General features: G+C 49.7%; 1 protein-coding gene across 1 annotated transcript in view; it reads left to right on the top strand.

Annotated features, from left to right (window-relative positions):
• Positions 1–2102: 2102 nt before the first annotated feature.
• Positions 2103–19287, top strand: part of LOC120375640 (zinc finger protein 850-like) — a gene marked incomplete at its 3' end in the record, with an annotated part of 811498 nt that continues 794313 nt past the window's right edge. Inside the window, exon 1 of the mRNA XM_039496417.1 lies at positions 2103–2751. Within this exon, the coding sequence (XP_039352351.1) occupies positions 2103–2751 (649 nt within the window). The remainder of the gene's footprint in view (positions 2752–19287) is intronic.

Raw genomic sequence — 19287 nt, forward strand, 5'->3', positions numbered from 1 at the left:
TTAATTCCCCAGCCTTCTCCACACACTGGGGGAGTTTAATTCTCCCTCCCATTACACCTGAGTCACTAGGTTTCCTAATTCCCCCAAATCTGCTTTTGCGATGTCACAGTTCTGGGGTAGCGAAGCCTTTGAACTGCCTCCATGGTCTGCTCAAGCAATGGCCTCTTGGGTATCAGGCCTCTAGCCAGCCCCTCTCTATGGGTGGGGACCCACATGCCTCTCCTGTTTGACCAGGGTGTGAGGATTGCAGCTTGTTCTCCACTGTGTTCACTGGACTAACATCCAGTTCCCGTGCTTTGCTTTCTCTCCAGGGGCTGTGAGCCGTGTGTGTGTGATAGAGGCAGGAATTTTGGTGATACTTCTATGATGCCAATACACACCTCAGTTTCCCTCTGTGGTTGGTATTGCTATGATTATAAAGGGGAGGAGACATGAGGTGTTTTGTCACGGAGCTGTCTTGGGGTGATATGAATGGGTCATTAAGGACAAGCTGGGACCAACCTACATCAATGGAATACCCGACAGAGACAAGGGAATAATTGTCACCTGTCCATGGGAGGATCTCAGTTTTGCTGAGTGAAGCATACATACATACATACTACCCTAATTAACTTACACCCAGCAAAATTAATTATACCGCAGGCAGAAACAATTAGAGAACCAGAAAAGTGGTGGACATAAAGATAAAACAATACAGAAATGAGGGTACCACAACCGTTGATAAGTGATTTCTTGCCAGACAGGATGCTATCAAACTAAATTTTCTTTAAGCATCTTAAGATCTATTTCGTTATCTGGTGGTTCTACCCCATTCCCCCATTCTGTGGTTGTCTTGTCTAGTTAGATTGTAAATCGTTCAGGGCATGGGCCATCTACTATTCTGTGTTTGTACTTTGCCTAGCACAATGGGGATCCACTGTTAGCTGGTCCTTAGGCACTAAGGTAATGCATATGATTTATAATAATAATAACTCTCCTGCCACTTTGAGCCAAGGAAGCCGGCCTTGGGACGTTACTGCTTAAAAATGATCTGGGGTTAAAACCGTGGACTATTCTTGGTGACAAGTATCCCACAAATTCCACTGACCTCCCTTGTTTTCTTTACCTGACGTAGGGTTTCTAAATTCCAAACCTGATGTGATCTCGCAGCTGGAACGAGGGGAAGAGCTGTGGGTCCCAGACCTCCAGGGCTCTGAGAAAGAAGTGCTCCTGAGAGCTGCCTGCACAGGTGAGGGATTGGTTAAACCATCTCAAAAACTGTCCATGAATACAGGAAATATTTGGGATGCCCTACAAAGACCTTGTGAGCTCTCCAAATTCAGGATTGTTCCCTTCAGATGTGGAATCATTAGGCAGATGTCACTCATGGCTTCCCACCTACCCTAACTGACAACTGGCAGCAGGTCCCTCCCAATCTCGCTTTCCCTGAGTGTTGTGGTGAGATACACACCCAGAACTGATCCCTTCCTCTCTCCTCTGGGGAAGGGTTTGGGGAAAATGAGCTCCTGATAAGTTTGATCTCTCCCACACATATTTTGGTTTGTTCATCCCTTTTTCCCTTCCTGTCTCTGAGATTTCCTATCTCTCTGGCGCAGGGGTGACCTAGGTCTGGATTCTCTCTGTCTCCCATCAGGTGTTGGGATGGTGAGTGAGAATGAGGAGAATCCTCAACAGGAAGATGATGAGCAAGTAGAATCACATAGGACATTATCAGGAAGATCCAAAGGGAATGTTTCCGGGAGTTGTGCACTGCCAGAAAAAGAAAAAGCCTGTGAGACTCAGCAGAGTCCAGAGGAAAACTTAAGTAGCCTCTCAGACCTTATTACACACAAGAGAATCAACTTGGAAGAGACACATTACACATGGCATGAGTGTGGGAAAAGCTTCAATGAGAGCTCAGACCTTTTCACACATCAGAGAATCCACAGAGGAGAGAGACCCTACATGTGCTCTGAGTGTGGGAAGGCTTCAATCAGAGCTCTACCCTTATCGCACATCAGATAACCCACACAGGAGAGCTGCCCTACACATGCTCGGAGTGTGGGAAAAGCTTCAGTTGCAGCTCAAACCTTATCACACACCGTAGAATCCACACTGGAGAGATGCCCTACACATGCTCTGAGTGTGGGAAAAGCTTCAATCAGAGCTCACACCTTATCACACATCGTAGAATCCACACAGGAGAGCTGCCCTACACATGCTCTGAGTGTGGGAAAAGCTTCAGTTGCAGCTCAAAGCTTATCACACACCGTAGAATCCACACTGGAGAGACGCCCTACACATGCTCTGAGTGTGGGAAAAGCTTCAATCAGAGCTCACACCTTATCACACATCGTAGAATCCACACAGGAGAGCTGCCCTACACATGCTCTGAGTGTGGGAAAAGCTTCAGTCGGAGATCAACCCTTATCAAACATCATAGAATCCACACAGGAGAGAAGCCCCACACATGCTCGGAATGTGGGAAAAGCTTCAGTTGGAGCTCAGACCTTATCACACATTGTAGAATCCACACTGGAGAGACGCCCTACGCATGCTCTGAGTGCGGGAAACGCTTCAATCGGAGCTCAGACCTTATTAAACATCGTAGAATCCACACCGGAGAGACGCCCTACACATGCTCTGAGTGCGGGAAAAGCTTCAAACGGAGCTCAGACCTTATCGTACATCAGAGAATCCACACCGGAGAGACACCCTACACATGCTCTGAGTGCGGGAAAAGCTTCAATCGGAGCTCAAATCTTATCGTACATCAGAGAATCCACACGAGAGACACCCTGCACGTGCTCTGAGTGTGGGAAAAGCTTCAGTCAAAACTCAAACCTTATCTCACATCGTAAAATACACACAAGAGAGACCCTACACATCCTCTGAGTGCGGGAAAAACTTCATTGAGTGCTCAGACCTTGTCATACGTCGTAGAATCCACAGTGGAGAGAGATTCTGCACATGCTCTGCATTTGGGAAAAGCTTCAATCAGAGGTCATTCCTATTAGATATCAGAAAATCCAAATGGGAGAGAACTGTGAGAAATGCCTTGATTAGGGCTGGCCAAAGATTTGTTTTTTAAAAAATCACATTTGCTAATTCCAGTATAGTGATCTCTGCACCATCTTCACCGTGGTCTCTCAGCTCCCCCAGATGAATTGCCTCCTTCTGCCTTTTGCAGCTCCCCCTTCTTTGGGGTCAGTCCTGTGATCTTTTCTATCAACTCCTTTCCTTTTGACTCATAGGAGCGTGTGTCCCTCCAGCCAGGAATGTTCATCAGCTCCAGGTCGGGAGAGAGGGTTGATGCCAAGCTACCCTCAGGCAAAAGCTACCAGTGTCTAACAACCACTAGGACTGTACATGGAATTGGCTGCTCAAGTTAGTGATTTTGGTGTAAAAAGACAATCATAGTTGTAGAGCAGAAGCAGCCCAGGGAGTGAACCTAACAGGTAATGATCAAGTGATCTCTCTCCTGCCATCCATCTCCACCCTCTGACAAACAGGCTAGGGACACCATTCCTTACTCATCCTGGCTAATAGCCATTCATGGACTTAACCTCCATGAATTTATCCAGTTCTCTTTTAAACCCTGTTATAGTCCTAGCCTTCAGAACCTCTTCAGGCAAGAAGTTCCACAAGTTGACTGGGCGCTGTGTGAAGAAGAACTTCCTTTTATTTGTTTTAAACCTGCTGCCCATTAATTTCATTTGGTGGCCCCTAGTTCTTGTATTATGGGAGTAAGTAAATAGCTTTTCCTTATCTACTTTCTCCACATCACTCATGATTTTATATACCTCTATCATGTCCCCCCTTAGTCTCCTCTTTTCCAAGCTGAAAAGTTCTAGCCTCTTTAATCTCTCCTCATATGGGACCCGTTCCAGACCCCTAATCATTTTAATTGCCCTTCTCTGAACCTTTTCTAATGCCAGTATATCTTTTTTGAGATGAGACCACATCTGTACGTAGTATTCAAGATGTGGGTGTACCATGGAGTTATATAAGGGCAATAATATATCCTCCGTCTTATTCTCTATCCCCTTTTTAATGATTCCTAACATCCTGTTTGCTTTTTTGATTGCCTCTGCACACTGCGTGGACATCTTCAGAGAACTATCCATGATGACTCAAGATCTTTTTCCTGATTTGTTGTAGCTAAATTAGCCCCCATTATATTGTATGTATAGCTGGGGTTATTTTTTCCAATGTGCATTACTTTACATTTATCCACATTAAATTTCGTTTGCCATTTTGTTGTTCAATCACTTAGTTGTGTGAGCTCTTTTTGAAGTTCTCCACAGTCTCCTTTGGTCTTAACTATCTTGAGCAATTTAGTGTCATCTGCAAACTTTGCCACCTCACTTTTTACCCCTTTCTCCAGATCATTTATGAATAAGGTGAATAGGATTGGTCCTCGGACTGACCCTTGGGGAACACCACTAGTTACCCCTCTCCATTCTGAGAATTTACCATTTATTCCTACCCTTTGTTCCCTGTCTTTTAACCAGTTCTCAATGTTAGAGAGAATCATGAACTGCTCAGAGACAATTAATGCAGAGAAGCAGGAAAATTTGTCAAACATATGACTGGTTCTGACTTATTTACTTGGTCTTCAAAGAGAACAACAAGCACCTGAGTCTCCTTCCTATCAGTAACCCCCTGCTCAGCCAATCAGGGTAGAGACTGAGGACGGGAGGCTGAAGGTTCTCACCAGAGAGCCCAATGGATGGCCCAGGTCACCGGTGGGGATCACTGCCCGAGCACTATTTCAGCCCCACATTTTTGGGTGGACCTCCCACAGTGGGAGGTGCAGAGCACTCCCCCGCAACACACACACACCCCGCTCCTGGTATTAGGAGGGGAACAGAAACGTTTGGTGCTGGGGCCCACAAAAGATTAATCCGGCCCTGATTGGCTGAGTACTAATTCAGCCCCACATTTTTGGGTGGACCTCCCACAGTGGAAGCTGTAGAGCACTCCTCCATGACACGCACCTCCTGGTGTTGGGAGGGGAACAGGAAAAAGGACAAAAGAAGCAAGAGACAAAGAGAAAGGAGGGAGAGAGGGAGGAAGAGGTGAAACAAAAAAGACAAACCCCAATGTCCCCAGTGATTCTAAGGGACAAAATCCCAGGAGCAGAATAAAATTCGGCCTCCTTAAGCTCGTGTTTTCCATGCCTAGAATTCAACTGTCACCAGATGGATCAGACTGAACGGGTTTCAAACCTTGAGGAGGCTCTTACCTTCTAAACAGGGACGGCTGTTTTCTAGTAAAATCACTAAAAGGGATGGAGAAAACTCGAAAGAGGTTCCTCCTGGCGCTCACGTACGTGAACCCGAATACTCTCTCAGTCCTCAGAGAGAGACCTGGAGAAGGAGACTTGCTGAAGCAAAGCCACAGGGGTCTCTGAGGTTTCCCTGGCCCCTCGCCCCATCCTGCCTGGCTGATGTCAGCATCTCTCTGTGAGGTCACCACCACCTTTGACCAATAGTCTGAGGTTCTGTAAAAGGCCTTTGTGATGTCACTGCCACACCCCTCCCTTGCTGTGCTAATGTCCTGCCCCTGGCCAGGCACTTTGGAGGTTTGAGCTACTCCCTGTGGATCACCCCACTCAAGGAGCGTTCGTTCTAGGAAGCAAGCCGGCTAGACAGGAAAACATCAGACACTGCTCCCAATGCTACACTCAGTTTTTCAGGCTTATCACAGGCCTCCTGTATGACACAATAGCTACTTTTCGGGCAAACACATTCCAGAAAGGCATCTAGTCTTCATTAAATGACATCAGGAGATGGAGAATCCACCGCTTTCCCTGATAGCTTGTTCCTGTGGTGAATCATCTTCGCTGTTGAATATTTGTGCCTTAGTTGTAATATGAATTTGTCTCTTTTCACCGTCCAGCCATTGGGGCTTGTTATGCCTTTCTCTGCTTTAATACCCAATCTTTTCTCTCGATTAAGGTCCTTCAACACTTCAATGATGTCACCTTTCAATCTTTTGATCAGCTAAACAGGTTGAGCTCATTCAATAGCTCACTAGAAGGCATTTTTCTCCAGCCCTCAGAACATTTGATGGCTCTTTGCTGCCCCAGCTCCAATTTCACAACATCTTTTTCTAATGAGGACACCAAAACTGGGATAGGGGCAGGTCTGAGCTCTCACACCAAATGGCTCATTGCAGTTGCCAGAATCTGTGGGCAGCTCATTTAGTTTATGCCGAGGGTTGAGTCCTGCTTTGTGCCCAGTGTCTGAGAATGAAAATCCTAAACCACCCTATGAAATAACGAATGCAGCAGGACGTGTTATTGTCCCTGCCCCAGAGCAGACAGACCAGTGGAGAAATGCCATTGAGTCCAGGGTAATACTCCACTGCGGTTTTACCATTTCCACTCGCTAAACTCCCTCCTAACCTTCTGGGCTCCTAGACCAGGGGACTGAGCCTGAGCCCAGACACGGACATTGCAACTTTACTCCAGGCCAAGCCACATGACCCTGATTAATGTGACACGGGCCAGCCGAGGGTGTTTCATTGCACTGGAGACGTAGCCTAATGTTATGTCTACACTGTGATTAACACACCCAGGGCACCTGTCTCAAAGCCCAGGTCAGCTGACGCAGGGTAATGGGGCTTGGGCTGCAAGACTATAAAATTACAATGCAGACATATGGGCTTGAGCCCAACCTCTGAGGCCCCATGCGAGGGGAGGGTTTCTGAACCCAGGCTTCAGCATGAACACAAATATCTGCCCCTCAGCTTTAGCTCCAGGAGCCCAAGTCAGATGACCCAGGCCAGCCCTGCTGCCCTCTTTATCCCAGGAGAGATGGACTCTAAGGGTACGTCTCCATTGCAATGTAAGCCCAGGTGTGGCACTCTGTGCTCAAAGCAGCACCTTGCAAGCCCCATATTCACCACTCTCATATAATGATGACATGGTTTGTACAAAGTCTGCCTGGTGAGGTGTCATTTCAAAAGTCTCGATCTGTTGAACATTAATATCGTGTTGGATTGTGTGTGCTCGCATTGGTTGGGAAGTTATGAAGTTTTGCTCTGTGGGCTTGGCTACACTTGCACTTGAAGCGCTAAGTGTAGTCAAAGCGCCAGCACTGGGAGAGAGCTCTCCCAGCGCTGTCCGTACTCCACCTCCCTGTGGGGAATAACGGACAGAGCTGGGAGCCGCGCTTCCAGCGCTGGGGCTTTGACCACACTGGCGCTTTGCAGCGCCGCAATTTGCAGCGCTGGAGAGGGTGTTTTCACACCCTGCTGCAGCGCTGCAAATTTGCAAGTGTAGCCAAGGCCTGTGTGTGTTACTGAGATATGGGTTGGGAAATGCCCATCGCCAGCCTTTCTGGTGTGACAATGGAGGAGCCAGACTCGCTGCTGGCCCATTGAAGGGATCCACACTCCCAAGGACTAGCCCAGGAACCGTGTACAATGCAGGCTTCTCCGAGATAGCACAGCGACAATGGACACTGCTTGACTCACATCGTAGCAAAGGAGCTTCCTAGCAAGTGGGAAGAAACTATGAAAGAGGGGAAGAGACATCATGACTTGGCCTCTCTCCCCCACAACTCAACAGCTGGAAATACACCTGGAGGACAAAGACTGAACTGATCAGAAATCAGAAGAGAATAATATTAATACATTCAAACCAAAGTCCCCAAACAGACTAGTATTGGGTTCTCAGCAGAAAATTTTCAGTTTGGGGAATTTTGTTTTCTCAGTCAGACCTTGCCAAGGGAAGCAGGGAGAAAATTTTGGAGTTGCCTCCTTCAGAACAGCTTGGCCTAGACACTAGCTGTGGTTCACTGTTGTAGCCTTGCTCAGGATGGGAGTATTTCAATTATTTGGGGGAGGTCCCGGTGTGTTTGGGGGAGATGATGAGGATGTTACCTTTTGAGATAAAAACTAAGAAATATGGGACTAGAGAATTTTTTTTTTTAAGAAATCTGGGATTTAGACATTTTATTTAAAGCAAGGGGGGAATCTGAGTTTCTGAGAAGGTTTTTGTTTGCAAGAAGCAACATTGTTTGATCTGTCATTGTACCAAAGGGGGAGATGGTTGTCTACAAAGGAGGGGTGAAGACTAAATGCATCCGATGAAAATGGGATTCAAACCCATGTGTGCAGAGCACAATTGATTAGCAGTCCACCACCTTAACCACTCTGCCACCTCATCAGAACTGTCAAAAAAAAGACAGGAGGAGGAATCTAAGGCCAGCAGAGATAGGGCCAATAAGGAGTTTTTAAATACTAAGCGGAAGCAGGGGCTGAATGAGCTCCCCCCTCACATCTAGTGAGGAGCTGGGGGAAAGACTTCAGGAACAGACCGTGTTTGCACAGACTCACCTACTCTGCCTAGCTATGCAGCATGATGGGGCCACTTTCCCAAAATGACCAGTTTCGGCTAGTGGTGGGTTACAAATCACTTTAGGATTGAGTGGAATGAAATGTTATTATCCTTCCTGCATGAGTGATGGGCAGCAGAACATACCTAGTCAGTCCTGATGGAGGGGTGGGTGGGTGAGGAATAGCTTTTATTGGACTTTGTAGAAGTGATTGAGAACATCACTGTTATATCCTTGGGGCAGCCGGTGTAGGAAGCAATCACTTGAGGCCAGAGAGCAGACAGCTAACCAAAACCTCCATTTTATTTACAGAGACAGAGAGTTCACTCAGCCGGTTGAAACCGGCTGAGCTATCCCTTAATAGTCTAACTCAGTTGCCATAGTAACAAAATCCATGACAACCAAATACACAACAATCACCCTAAACCAGTGGTCCCCAAACATTTCACACTGTGCCCTCTTATCCATGGCTGTGGCCCCTCGGAAGCCGCAGTCAAAAACCGGGGCTGGGAGTGGGGCTGTTGCTTGCTGGGGAGAGGGGTGCAGACAGGGGTAAGGGGGTCGAGGCTGTGCTGGGAGTCAGGGGCCCAGGCTGAGGGTGGGGTTGGGGAAGAGCTGGGACAGTGTGGGGCTGAGTGGTGCTCCCTCCTTGCCCTCCATGGGGCCTGGCTTGGGCCCTGAGGTGCCCCCATGAATGTTCCTCTGTGTCTCCCTAGGAATCATGCCCCACATTTTGGGGACCACTGAACCCTACTGGCTAAGCAGGGGCTAGTGATGCCAAAACCCAGGGAAAGGGAGAACAGGGGCAGCAGCGCTGGCACCAGAACCATGGCCCCAAACACTTCTGCCTGCGGCCCTGCCCTCTTTCAACCCTTCCACGCCTTCCACCCACGGCCCCATCCACTGGGCACCTCTGTTTCACCCCTTCCCCACTGGCCCCACCCTGCTCACTCATTTACTCCTCCCCCCCCCCCCCGCTGCAGCCCTGAGACCAGAGAAGCTCAGTGTCCCTGCTGCAGCCCCTGGGCCAAAGCGGGGGATGGGAGCTCCTCTAGCGCTTGGGACGACATGGGGAGACTTTTCCATGGGTCCCAGATCTGCGGGGCACTCGGTGTTCAAAGAAGCACCCTGCGGCAGTGCAAAGGTGCACACTCCAGTGTAGTGTCAGACACGGCTTCCTGGGGGGCTCCCACATTTCGCCCTGCTTGGACACAGTGGGGGAACATTGTGGGGAGAGGGGCAAGTGTTGACACAAAGATACAGCTCACCCACCCCCAGCGTCCCTCCGTGGCCCCATAGAGGGTTGGGGGGAGCAAGGAGCAACACTATGTGCTCCATGGGTCCTGGTCACTGTCCCCATCCAACCTGGGCTGTGCTGGGAGGGGAGCATCAGAAGCTGCTGCTCTCTGCCCTCCCCTGATGCAGCCCGGCTGAGGAACGTGACATGGATGCAGGGAGCTCGGATGTGCTGGAGATATGTTGGGGAAAGGGACTGTCTGAATTGCCAAGGCAGGAAACAAACAATCTACAGCAACGTCATTAACCACAAACACACTCTGGCCATGCTCCAGCCAATAGGGAAATGGGCAGGAATTCTTGCTGCTCAGCCACGGCCACACGTACAGAGCTGCACAGCAGTGAGTGTGCTGGGGAAGCTGGTGTGAGCAAACCACTGGAAATGACCCTTCAGTGAGAACAGAACCCAAGTGTAGAAAGGCTCCCGTGTTAAGTGGTTGTGGCTGAGGCCTTAGGGAGCTGCGGTATAACAACATAGGGGTCTTTCTGTGGAGGTTTGAGCCTTGCTAGGCAGGGAAGGCTGGTGTGTGGTGTCTCCATGGTTGTACTTTCAGTGATGCAGGTTTCTCTCTCCCATTGTTCCATTGGCATCCTACTAGATTGCCAGCTGCTTTCCAACTGCAGTGTGGAGACAGTGAGTGTGTGTGGGGAGAGACAGTGTGTTGAGCTAGGTAGGAGCGGATCATTATGATCCCTACTTGAAAGAGGGAGACGCTAAGACTAAGAAAGGAGAACTGACTTGTCTTAGGTCACACAGCCAGCCAGTGGCAGAGTTGGGAATAGGACCCAAGAGCCCTGATTTTCAAACTAACCATCGGATCTTGAATTTCAGACACTGAATGACCTGAATAAAGTGCTCTCAGATGAGCTCCACACCAACAACAGTGCACAGTAATTATTCAGCAAGTATTTGAGGAGAACTGCAATGTTAGAGAGAATCATGAACTGCTCAGAGACCATTAATGCAGAGAAGCAGCAAAATTCATCAAACATAGAACTGGTTCTGACTTATTTCCTTGGTCTTCAAAGAGAACAACAAGGACCTGAGTCTCCTCCCTGTCAATAACCCCCTGCTCAGCCAATCAGGGTAGAGACTGAGGACGGGAGGCTGAGGGTTCTCACCAGAGAGCCCAAAGGATGGCCCAGGTCACCGGTGGGGATCACTGCCCGAGCACTATTTCAGCCCCACATTTTTGGGTGGACCTCCCACAGTGGGAGCTGCAGAGCACTCCTCCGCAACACACACACACACACACACACCGCTCCTGGTGTTGGGAGGGGAACAGGTGAAAGGACAAAAGAAACAACAGACAAAGAGAAAGAAGGAAGGGATGGATGGAGGAAAAGGTGAAACCAAAAGGACAAACCCTAATGTCCCCAGTGATTCTAAGGGACAAAATCCCAGGTGCGAAATAAAATTCTGCCTCCTTAAGCTCGTGTTTTCCATGCCTAGAATTCAACTGTCACCAGATGGATCAGACTGAACAGGATTCAAACCTCGAGGAGGCTCTTACCTTCTAAACAGGGACGGCTGTTTTCTAGTAAAATCAGGAAAAGGGAAGGAGAAAACTCGAAAGAGGTTCCTCCTGGTGCTCACGTACGTGAACCCGAATACTCTCTCTGTCCTCAAAGAGAGACCTGGAGAAGGAGACTTGCTGAAGCAAAGCCACAGGGGTCTCTGAGGTTTCCCTGGCCCCTCGCCCCTGTCCTGCCTGGCTGATGTCAGCATCTCTCTGTGAGGTCACCACCTCCCCACCACCTTTGACCAATAGTCTGAGGTCCTGCAAAAGGCCTTTGTGATGTCACTGCCACACCCCTCCCTTGCTGTGCTAATGTCCTGCCCCTGGCAGGCACTTTGGAGGTTTGAGCTACTCCCTGTGGATCACCCCACTCAAGGAGCGTTCGTTCTAGGCGGCAAGCCGGTAGTTTTGGACCATCTGCACATTTTGTCAGCTCACTGTTTAGCAGATCATTTATGAATATGTTGACTAGTCCTGGTCCCAGTACAGACACCACTGGTTACCTGTTTCCATCCGGAAAACTGACCATTTATTCCTACCCTTTGTTTCCTATCTTTTAACCAGTTATTGATCTGCGTGAGGACCTTCCGGAGGTGAAAGTAAGCCGGTATGTTCCGGTATGGGGTACCGGCAAGAGCCGTTACGCTGTGCCAGCCCGGCCCGGCTTCCCCAGGCTGGTGATTTAAAGGGCCCAGGGCTCCCTGCAGCGGCCAGAGCCCCGGGTCCTTTAAATCACCTCCCGAGCCCCCCTGCCGGAGCCCCAGAGAGCAAATCACTGCCGTGGATGCTGCTCTCTCCCGCTCTGCCAACACAGAGCAGGGGCGGCAGGAGCTTCCTTACAATGGGGGGGCACCGTTGTCCGAACTGTGGCACCCCCATGACACCCCTTCCCTAAGGACCCCCACTCACACCACCTCTCCCCACAAGGCCACACCCACAGAACACCTCTTCTCCAAGACTGCACCCTTCACCCCCCCCCTCCATCATTTGTCCTAACAGCCAGTAAAGAGTGGTGGGGCCATGGCCCTCTAAACCCCCTGTTCCAGCACCCCTGACACAGAGCTAAGCAGGCAGCAGTGTGTGTGCGTGTGACAGAGAGTGCTGTGCTGAGCTGAGCCGAGCCAGGGAGAGAAGGGGGGCTGATGTCAGGGCTGTCCCCTGCCTCAGCACTGGTTGCTTCCAGCAGCTGTCTGAACTTAGAGACAGTGTGCGACACACTCACTCTTCCGCAACGCACACACTGTCTGTCCCCCTCCACACACACACGCTCTCTACCCCACCACGCACATTGCAGTTGGAAAGCAGCTGGCAATCTAGTAGGATGCCCATGGACCAATGGGATAGAAACCTCCATCATGTGTTGCTGTACCAGCCTGTGAGGCATTGCAAACCCTTCCCAAAGCACCCTGCAGCCAGCTGCACAGTGGGAAAGCTACCCACAGTGCACTGCTCTCTGTGGCAATCCAAGAGATGCTAGCATGGATGTGCTCTGGTGACACAAGGGCATAGGGTGGACATGCAACAGCTGTTCAATTAAAACACTTTAACTAAAGCCACATTATTCTTTCATGTAGACATAGCTTAAGAGTGAGACAAGACCCAGCTCCATTGAAACTAAAGAACCACAACTTCTTCCATAGTTGGCAGAATTCAAACCTGTGTAGGGAGACCCCAATGTATTTCTACTCCATCACCTTAACCACTCAGCCACAACTACTTGTTTAAGCATGTAGTTTTCACTGCACTCTAGTTCTGTTCTCACTGAGTGATCAATTCCAGTTGTTTCCTCAGACCAGCTTCCACAACACACACAGTGCTGTGCCCTTGTGTAAGTGTGTCCATGGCTGAACAGCAAGAATTCCTGCTCCTTTCCCTTCTGGCTGGAGCATGAGGAGAGTGCGTTTGTGGCAAAAATCAGTACTTGGTTCTGCTAGTGAAGGCAGGAGGCTGGACTAGGATAACCTTTCAAGGTCCTTCCAGTTCTAGGAGATAGGTAAATCTACAATTACTAAAATTCAAAATCCTTCAGATCACTGACTTGCCAATCTAAATGTGATGGGGGTATAGCTCAGTGGTAGAGTGTTTGACTGCAGATTAAGTAGTCTTTGGTTCAAATCCAAATGCCCCTTCACAAACCTGTTCCTACAATAAAAATAATTTCCTTTCCAGTATGTTCAGGATATCCACTAAACAGGGGTCCCCAAAATGAATAGACACACTAAACATTTTCCTGTGCAAATGCATAAACACCTAGCAAACATGTCCCCAGATGAAATCAGTTCCAATCCTCTAAGTGTCTAGGTTTGTTTTCATCAATTAAACAACGGCACATGAAGTCACATTTGCAGGTCCTTGGCCTCCATGGGCTACAATGTGCAGAAGAACAAGAACCACATCCACTTGGGAGGCATGGACTAGTCTGTATTACATTTGGTAAGTAAGTTGCCATTGGGGCTGAAAACTCTACTGGGGGTGGACAGGAGCCTGTTACAAAACTAAAATAACCAAGATTTACCAAACTCCCTGTTACACATTCAATCCCCTCTTTGTGCACACGGCATCAACTGGGGCTCTAGTAAATGGCAGCCTTCCTTTAACACAGATCGTTGTTCCTTGTAACTTTCAGATGCATTCAAATGGCAGCTGTTCAGAGGTCATGTGCTGCTAGTTCATGAGCAGCAGCAGAGTCTCTGTACGTTTACCAACCGTAGAGCTGGGTGTGTCTGCATCCAAGTAACTGCAGAGTCAGTGTAGTACAGACAGTTAATTGCACAGTCTCACTTTCTGGTCTCATTGATCATTTGGGGAGAAACAGCAACGGTTTGGTGGGTTTTGTTTTTTTTCCCCTTCGTTTTCTCCTAAGGAATGTGTGATCTTGAGCATGTTAGTTTAAGTTCCCTGTGGGTCAGGAAAATTCCATCTCCTTGAAATAGCTGGGAAGTGACCTGTTTGTATCACCTAGAATAAAGGAGCTTTTGTAAAGCAGTTTCATCTTTAAATATGCTGGGATAAAAATAGTAAATAGTAAATTCCACAGCCAGACACCAGGCCAGGATCAATTGATGGGGCCAGGATCAATTAATTACAGAAGAAACAAACTCTTGGGAAGTAGCTGTAATTTGTCCCCAAACCTTTCCTTGTTCTCATATGCTATCAGGGATTCTCTTCTAGAGGGCAGAGTTAAGGTTATCTGGGCATGTACCCTCACTCTGTATTCCCTGTTTTTCCAGAGTTTGAGTGGAAGGTAAGCGATAGTCACAGTCAAAGTTAACTCTGTGTTAACAAAGGTTTTGTTAGTGACAAATAATGAGACTAATCCCTCACTGCGGTAATTCCACTGACTTCAGTGTACTCTTTCCCCATTTCTAGTTCCAAAAAAATAAGCAAATTGAAACAACTTTGAGACCTAAAATGCTGTGAGAAAATGGAAATTTTAGTAGCTCAAATAATTCAGTTTCTTCTGTGTCTTGTGCGTGTGTAAATGGCACATGTTAATTTATAAGCACATCTTTCTTAACTTCTTTAAATATTCTGTAGTACATTGACTAGATCAAGTGGGTTGTTCAATGCCGTGAGGTTTTCATGCATTGCCTAATACATATTTTTCATATTATGTAAATGAACACAACTCATTGAACACAAAATTGTGTATTTCATGCTGTGAACTGTGTCGGTAGCTCAAATTAATAGGTTTATTTTCTCTCTCTCTTTCTCTCTCTGTGAGGCACAACAAAATAATTTAGTGATGCTGAAAACGTTCCCTTCTCCACCAGAACTGCCTTGGAATCCCCTTCCCTTTGTAGATTAATCTGCCCCGAGTCTCTACGAGGAAAATATAGTTTCTATGAAAAAAACACAAATTTTTAATTAAAGGGACTGAGACAGAATAGGTTACTCACACATAGGTTGGAGGTTTGTTATAGAAGTGGGTGGGTGAGATTCTGTGGCCTGCGTTGTGCAGGAGGTCAGACTAGATGATCATAATGGTCCCTTCTGACCTTAAAGTCTATGAGTCTATGAGAATAGCCACATGATGGCGACACATCAGGAATGCAAAGCAACAGGTTCCTGGTTTGCACATTTATGGTGACAAGGGATTGAACTCGACTCCCCTCTTTTCACAGACACATTTGTTTTATTCTCTGAGGTCAAACATCAGTTTAAATATTGTACTTAGTCCTCTGCCTTGTAGCTTCAACAGCCGCAGATGCAAGATGAGTTACTGCAGCCTAGACCTTGTGTCCGTGTTTAGGTGGTTTTCACCTAAACGTTCAAGCAGCTCACAGCAATGTCCCGAGCTCCCCAAGTCCCACTGACAGCTGAGCTCTTCCTGCCCACTGAGCCCAGCCCAGACAGTGGGTGGGGGGTGAGTTTGTACCCGAATAACTGACAGAGCCAAGCAAGGAGCAAAGAAATGTTTGCTCCGGTCACTAGGTCTCTGTTTCTATTGCTCGTTTGCTCTCTCCCCTTCCCTGATAAGGAGCTACGGTAAGAGAAGAAGAGGTTAAAACATGTGCTAGGTGGTGGCTGGGTTTGGATGACAAATTTAAAACCATCTCAGCGCCCTCTAGTGTGACACTGACACCATCAGATTCTCACCTTTCACTCACACGTCATTAATAACAGTTTCCCTGAACTACTTTGCTGTGATGATTTCAATGGCTCCTACACTGATACCTGCTGCCCCTTCTGGCTGGTTAATTGCACTATTTGGAACCTGCTCCTAAAATTTCACCCTTCCTGGGAGCAAGATTCAGAACTGCCCAAGGAAACCCCATTGGGTTCCAAGTGCAGCCCAGGCAGGGTGGCAAGGGGACAGCACAGGGGTCTCAGAGCTTCTTCTTCCTCACAGAGAGAAGGTTAAGGGGGGCCACTAGTTATGACTCCTGGGTTTTAGTCCTGGCTGTGGGAGGAAAGGGGTGTTTAGTGGATTAGAGTTGGGGGCTTAGGAATCAAAGAGGAAACATCTCCCTTTTCAGCTTCAATGCACATTGAACAAGAACATGGCTTCTCATCTCTTCGGTTTCAGAGGAGCAGCCGTGTTAGTCTGTATCCTCAAAATAACAGGAGTATGTGTGGCACCTTAGAGACTAACACGTTTCTCAGGATCTCTTGCCATCATGTGGCCATTTCATTTCACTTCTTATTGTTAAAAGGTCTGGGTACTTCAGTGAGGCTAATCATCTAGTGGAACAAGCTCCGCACGGGATTTGGTTAATTCCCCATCACTGCCGTGTGTAAATGAAGACCGCAGCTCTTGCTGCAAGATACCTGGTGTGTGGGTGTCCCTGTTCCCCCTTCAGAACCTCTGGTACATGGTGCTTCCCTCCTCCCAGTTCAAGATCCCATCATGTGGGTGCTCCAATCCAGGATCTCTGGTGGGTGTCTCTGTCCCCCACCCCATGAACTAGCTCCCGTGTGTGGTTTCCCCTGCCTGCCCCCAGGCTCTGTGGGTGTCTCTGTTCCCCTTTTCAAGATCCGTGTGGCAGGGGGCATCCCTCCCCCCAAGTCAGAATCCCCAGCGTGTGGGTGCTCCCATCCCCCCTCCAGGCTCTGCGGGGGTGTCTGTATAAAAAGAGACTGTGTCTCACTGTCTTGCCCAGGCTACGCTGCAGGGGCTACTCACAGGTGCGATCCCACTACTGATTGGCACAGAAGTTTTGACCTGCTCCATTTCCGACCTGGGCCGGTTCACCCCTCCTTAGGCAACCTGGGGACCCCAAGCTCCCCCGGGATCACCATATTGATGCTGAACTTAGTGCGGACACCTGATTGGCACAGTCCCCTACAGCCCAGAACTCCTGAGCTCAAGCGATCCGCCAGCCTCAGCCTCCCCAGGCGCTGGGATCACAGGCACCAGCCACGGGGCCCGGCTGGTTACAAGGTCTCCTGCTTCCAATTTCAGGCTCAGCCTGGGAGCTCTGTGTTCTGAGCGGGTGGAAGTGGAGCCTGGCACTGAGCTGATGCGCTGAGGGTTATTTGCACTGTGCGCTTCACATGGAGGTTAAAACACGGGGCACAGATCTTTGAGCACAACCCTCGTCCTGAGGAATGGGGTCGGAGGGGGGCTGCATAAAGAGAGACTGGCTCTACCTGGCGGGGCTGCAGCGGCTCTTCACAGGGGCAGTCCCACTGCCAATTGGTACCAGAGTTTTGCCGGCCTCCTTTCCTGGGCTGGCTCCCCTCTCCCTAGGGGGAACTGGTGGCCCCAAACTTCCCAGAAACCAGCATAGCGAGGCCAACCTGAGCACAGACACCTGCTCAGCACCCCGGGGTGCAGCCCTGAACCCCGGCAATCAGCTACGCTCAGCTGCCCACCCAACAAGCGTCACACGCAGGAGCCTTCGTGCCCCGCGTGTTCAGCTCCCTCCCAGCGCCAGCTTTAAACTCCGCTGCTCAGTTCTAAGCGTTGGCCACACGGGGGCAGCCTGGAGCTCAGCCAACGCCTCCCGGTGCTGGTTGCGTTTCCCGCTCCTCGTGGCAGGTTCACACCCCGCAGGCAGATCTCTGAACCGGAGCCGAACCGTTCCCCAAATCCAGCGCTTTAGCAGCAGCTTTGCTAGGAAAGCGCTGACGTCCCCAAGTAAAGTAAGAGCCAGAGCGCTGTGTCCAGGACCTTCTATTGGGCCCCTCACCGTGGTGTCTGTCAGGCGCAAGGAGAAACCAGGGAAATGTTTTCATGGCGTTTAAGGGCAGAAGGGGCCATTAGCTCAGCTAGTCTGACCCCCGAATAACACAGAATTACACCATGACACGTATTGATCCCACAGACCTTAGATAGATCAAAGCGTTTCAGCTCTCAGGAAGGAGGCTAAACTGGGTGCCAGAGGCAGCGAACAAGGGGCCCCCAAGGCAATGGCAGGGAACTGACGAGGTGAAATATGCCCAGATGATCCCAGCAGGCGACCCACCCCCATGCTACAGAGGTGGGAGTCCCTGTTCCTCCTGCCCTCAAGAATCTCTGGTGGTAAGTGGGTCCCCTCCGTTCCCCAGATAAGAATCCTCCATGTGGTTTCCCTGGCTTCACCTCCAGAGAAGAACATTGTGTGGAGGGAGTGGGAGGCAGGTTGTCTGGCAGATATGTAAAGGGGGACTGTGTCTCCCTGTCTGGCCCAGGCTCCTGGGAGGAAGTGACCTCAGTGTGTCTGGCTGTCTCCATTCTTCCCGCCCATAAGAATCCCTGGTGTGTGGGTGCACCCTAGACCATTAAGGATCTCTGGTGGGTGGGTGTCTCTCTCCCCTAGTCAGGATCTCTGGGGCGTGCCTGTATAAAAGGAGACTTTGACTCACCCAGGCTAGGCTGCCATCATGGAACAGACCAGGTCCTTCTGTGGAGGGTTTGCGTTCCTCCAAGGACGTGATCTCAGTGTGTGTGGGTGTCCCTGTCCCTTCAACCCTTAACAATCCCTGGTGCGTGGGTGCGCTGGGCCCCATTATAATCCCATCTGTCTTACCCCCCATGAGGGATCCGGTGGATGTGGGTGTTCTCCATGCTACTGGGGGTGTCTGGTGCCCCTGTCCCTCCTGGTTAATAGTGGAGTGTGTGGGTGTCCCCCCGCCCGTTAAGGATCCGTGTTGTGCGGATGCCCCCGTTCTTCTCATTAAGAATGGTGCAACGGAGCATATGGGTGTGTCCCCCACCCCATGAACTAGCTCCCATGTATGGTTCCCCTGCTCCCATCCAGGCTCTGTGGGTGTCACTGTTCCGCTTTTCAAGATCCGTGTTGCTTGGGTGCGTCCCTCCCCCCAAGTCAGAATCCCCAGCGTGTGGGTGCTCCCATCCCCCCCTGCAGTCTCTGTGGTGTGTGGGTGTCTCTGTTCCCCTTTTCAAGATCCGTGTGCAGGGGGGCATCCCTCCCCCCAAGTCAGAATCCCCAGCATGTGGGTGCTCCCATCCCCCCATCCAGGCTCTGCAGGGGGTGTCTGTATAAAAAGAGACTGTGTTTCACTGTCTTGCCCAGGCTACGCTGCAGGGGCTACTCACAGGCACAACCCCACTACTGATCGGCACAGGAGTTTTGACCTGCTCTGTTTCCGACCTGGGCCGGTTCACCCCTCCTTAGGCAACCTGGGGACCCCAAGCTTCCCAGGGATCACCATATTGATGCTGAACGTAATGCAGATACCCGATCGGCACAGCCCCC

Source organism: Mauremys reevesii, linkage group 12 (genome assembly GCF_016161935.1).
Source record: "Mauremys reevesii isolate NIE-2019 linkage group 12, ASM1616193v1, whole genome shotgun sequence".
In the NCBI taxonomy this organism is placed as follows: domain Eukaryota; kingdom Metazoa; phylum Chordata; order Testudines; family Geoemydidae; genus Mauremys; species Mauremys reevesii.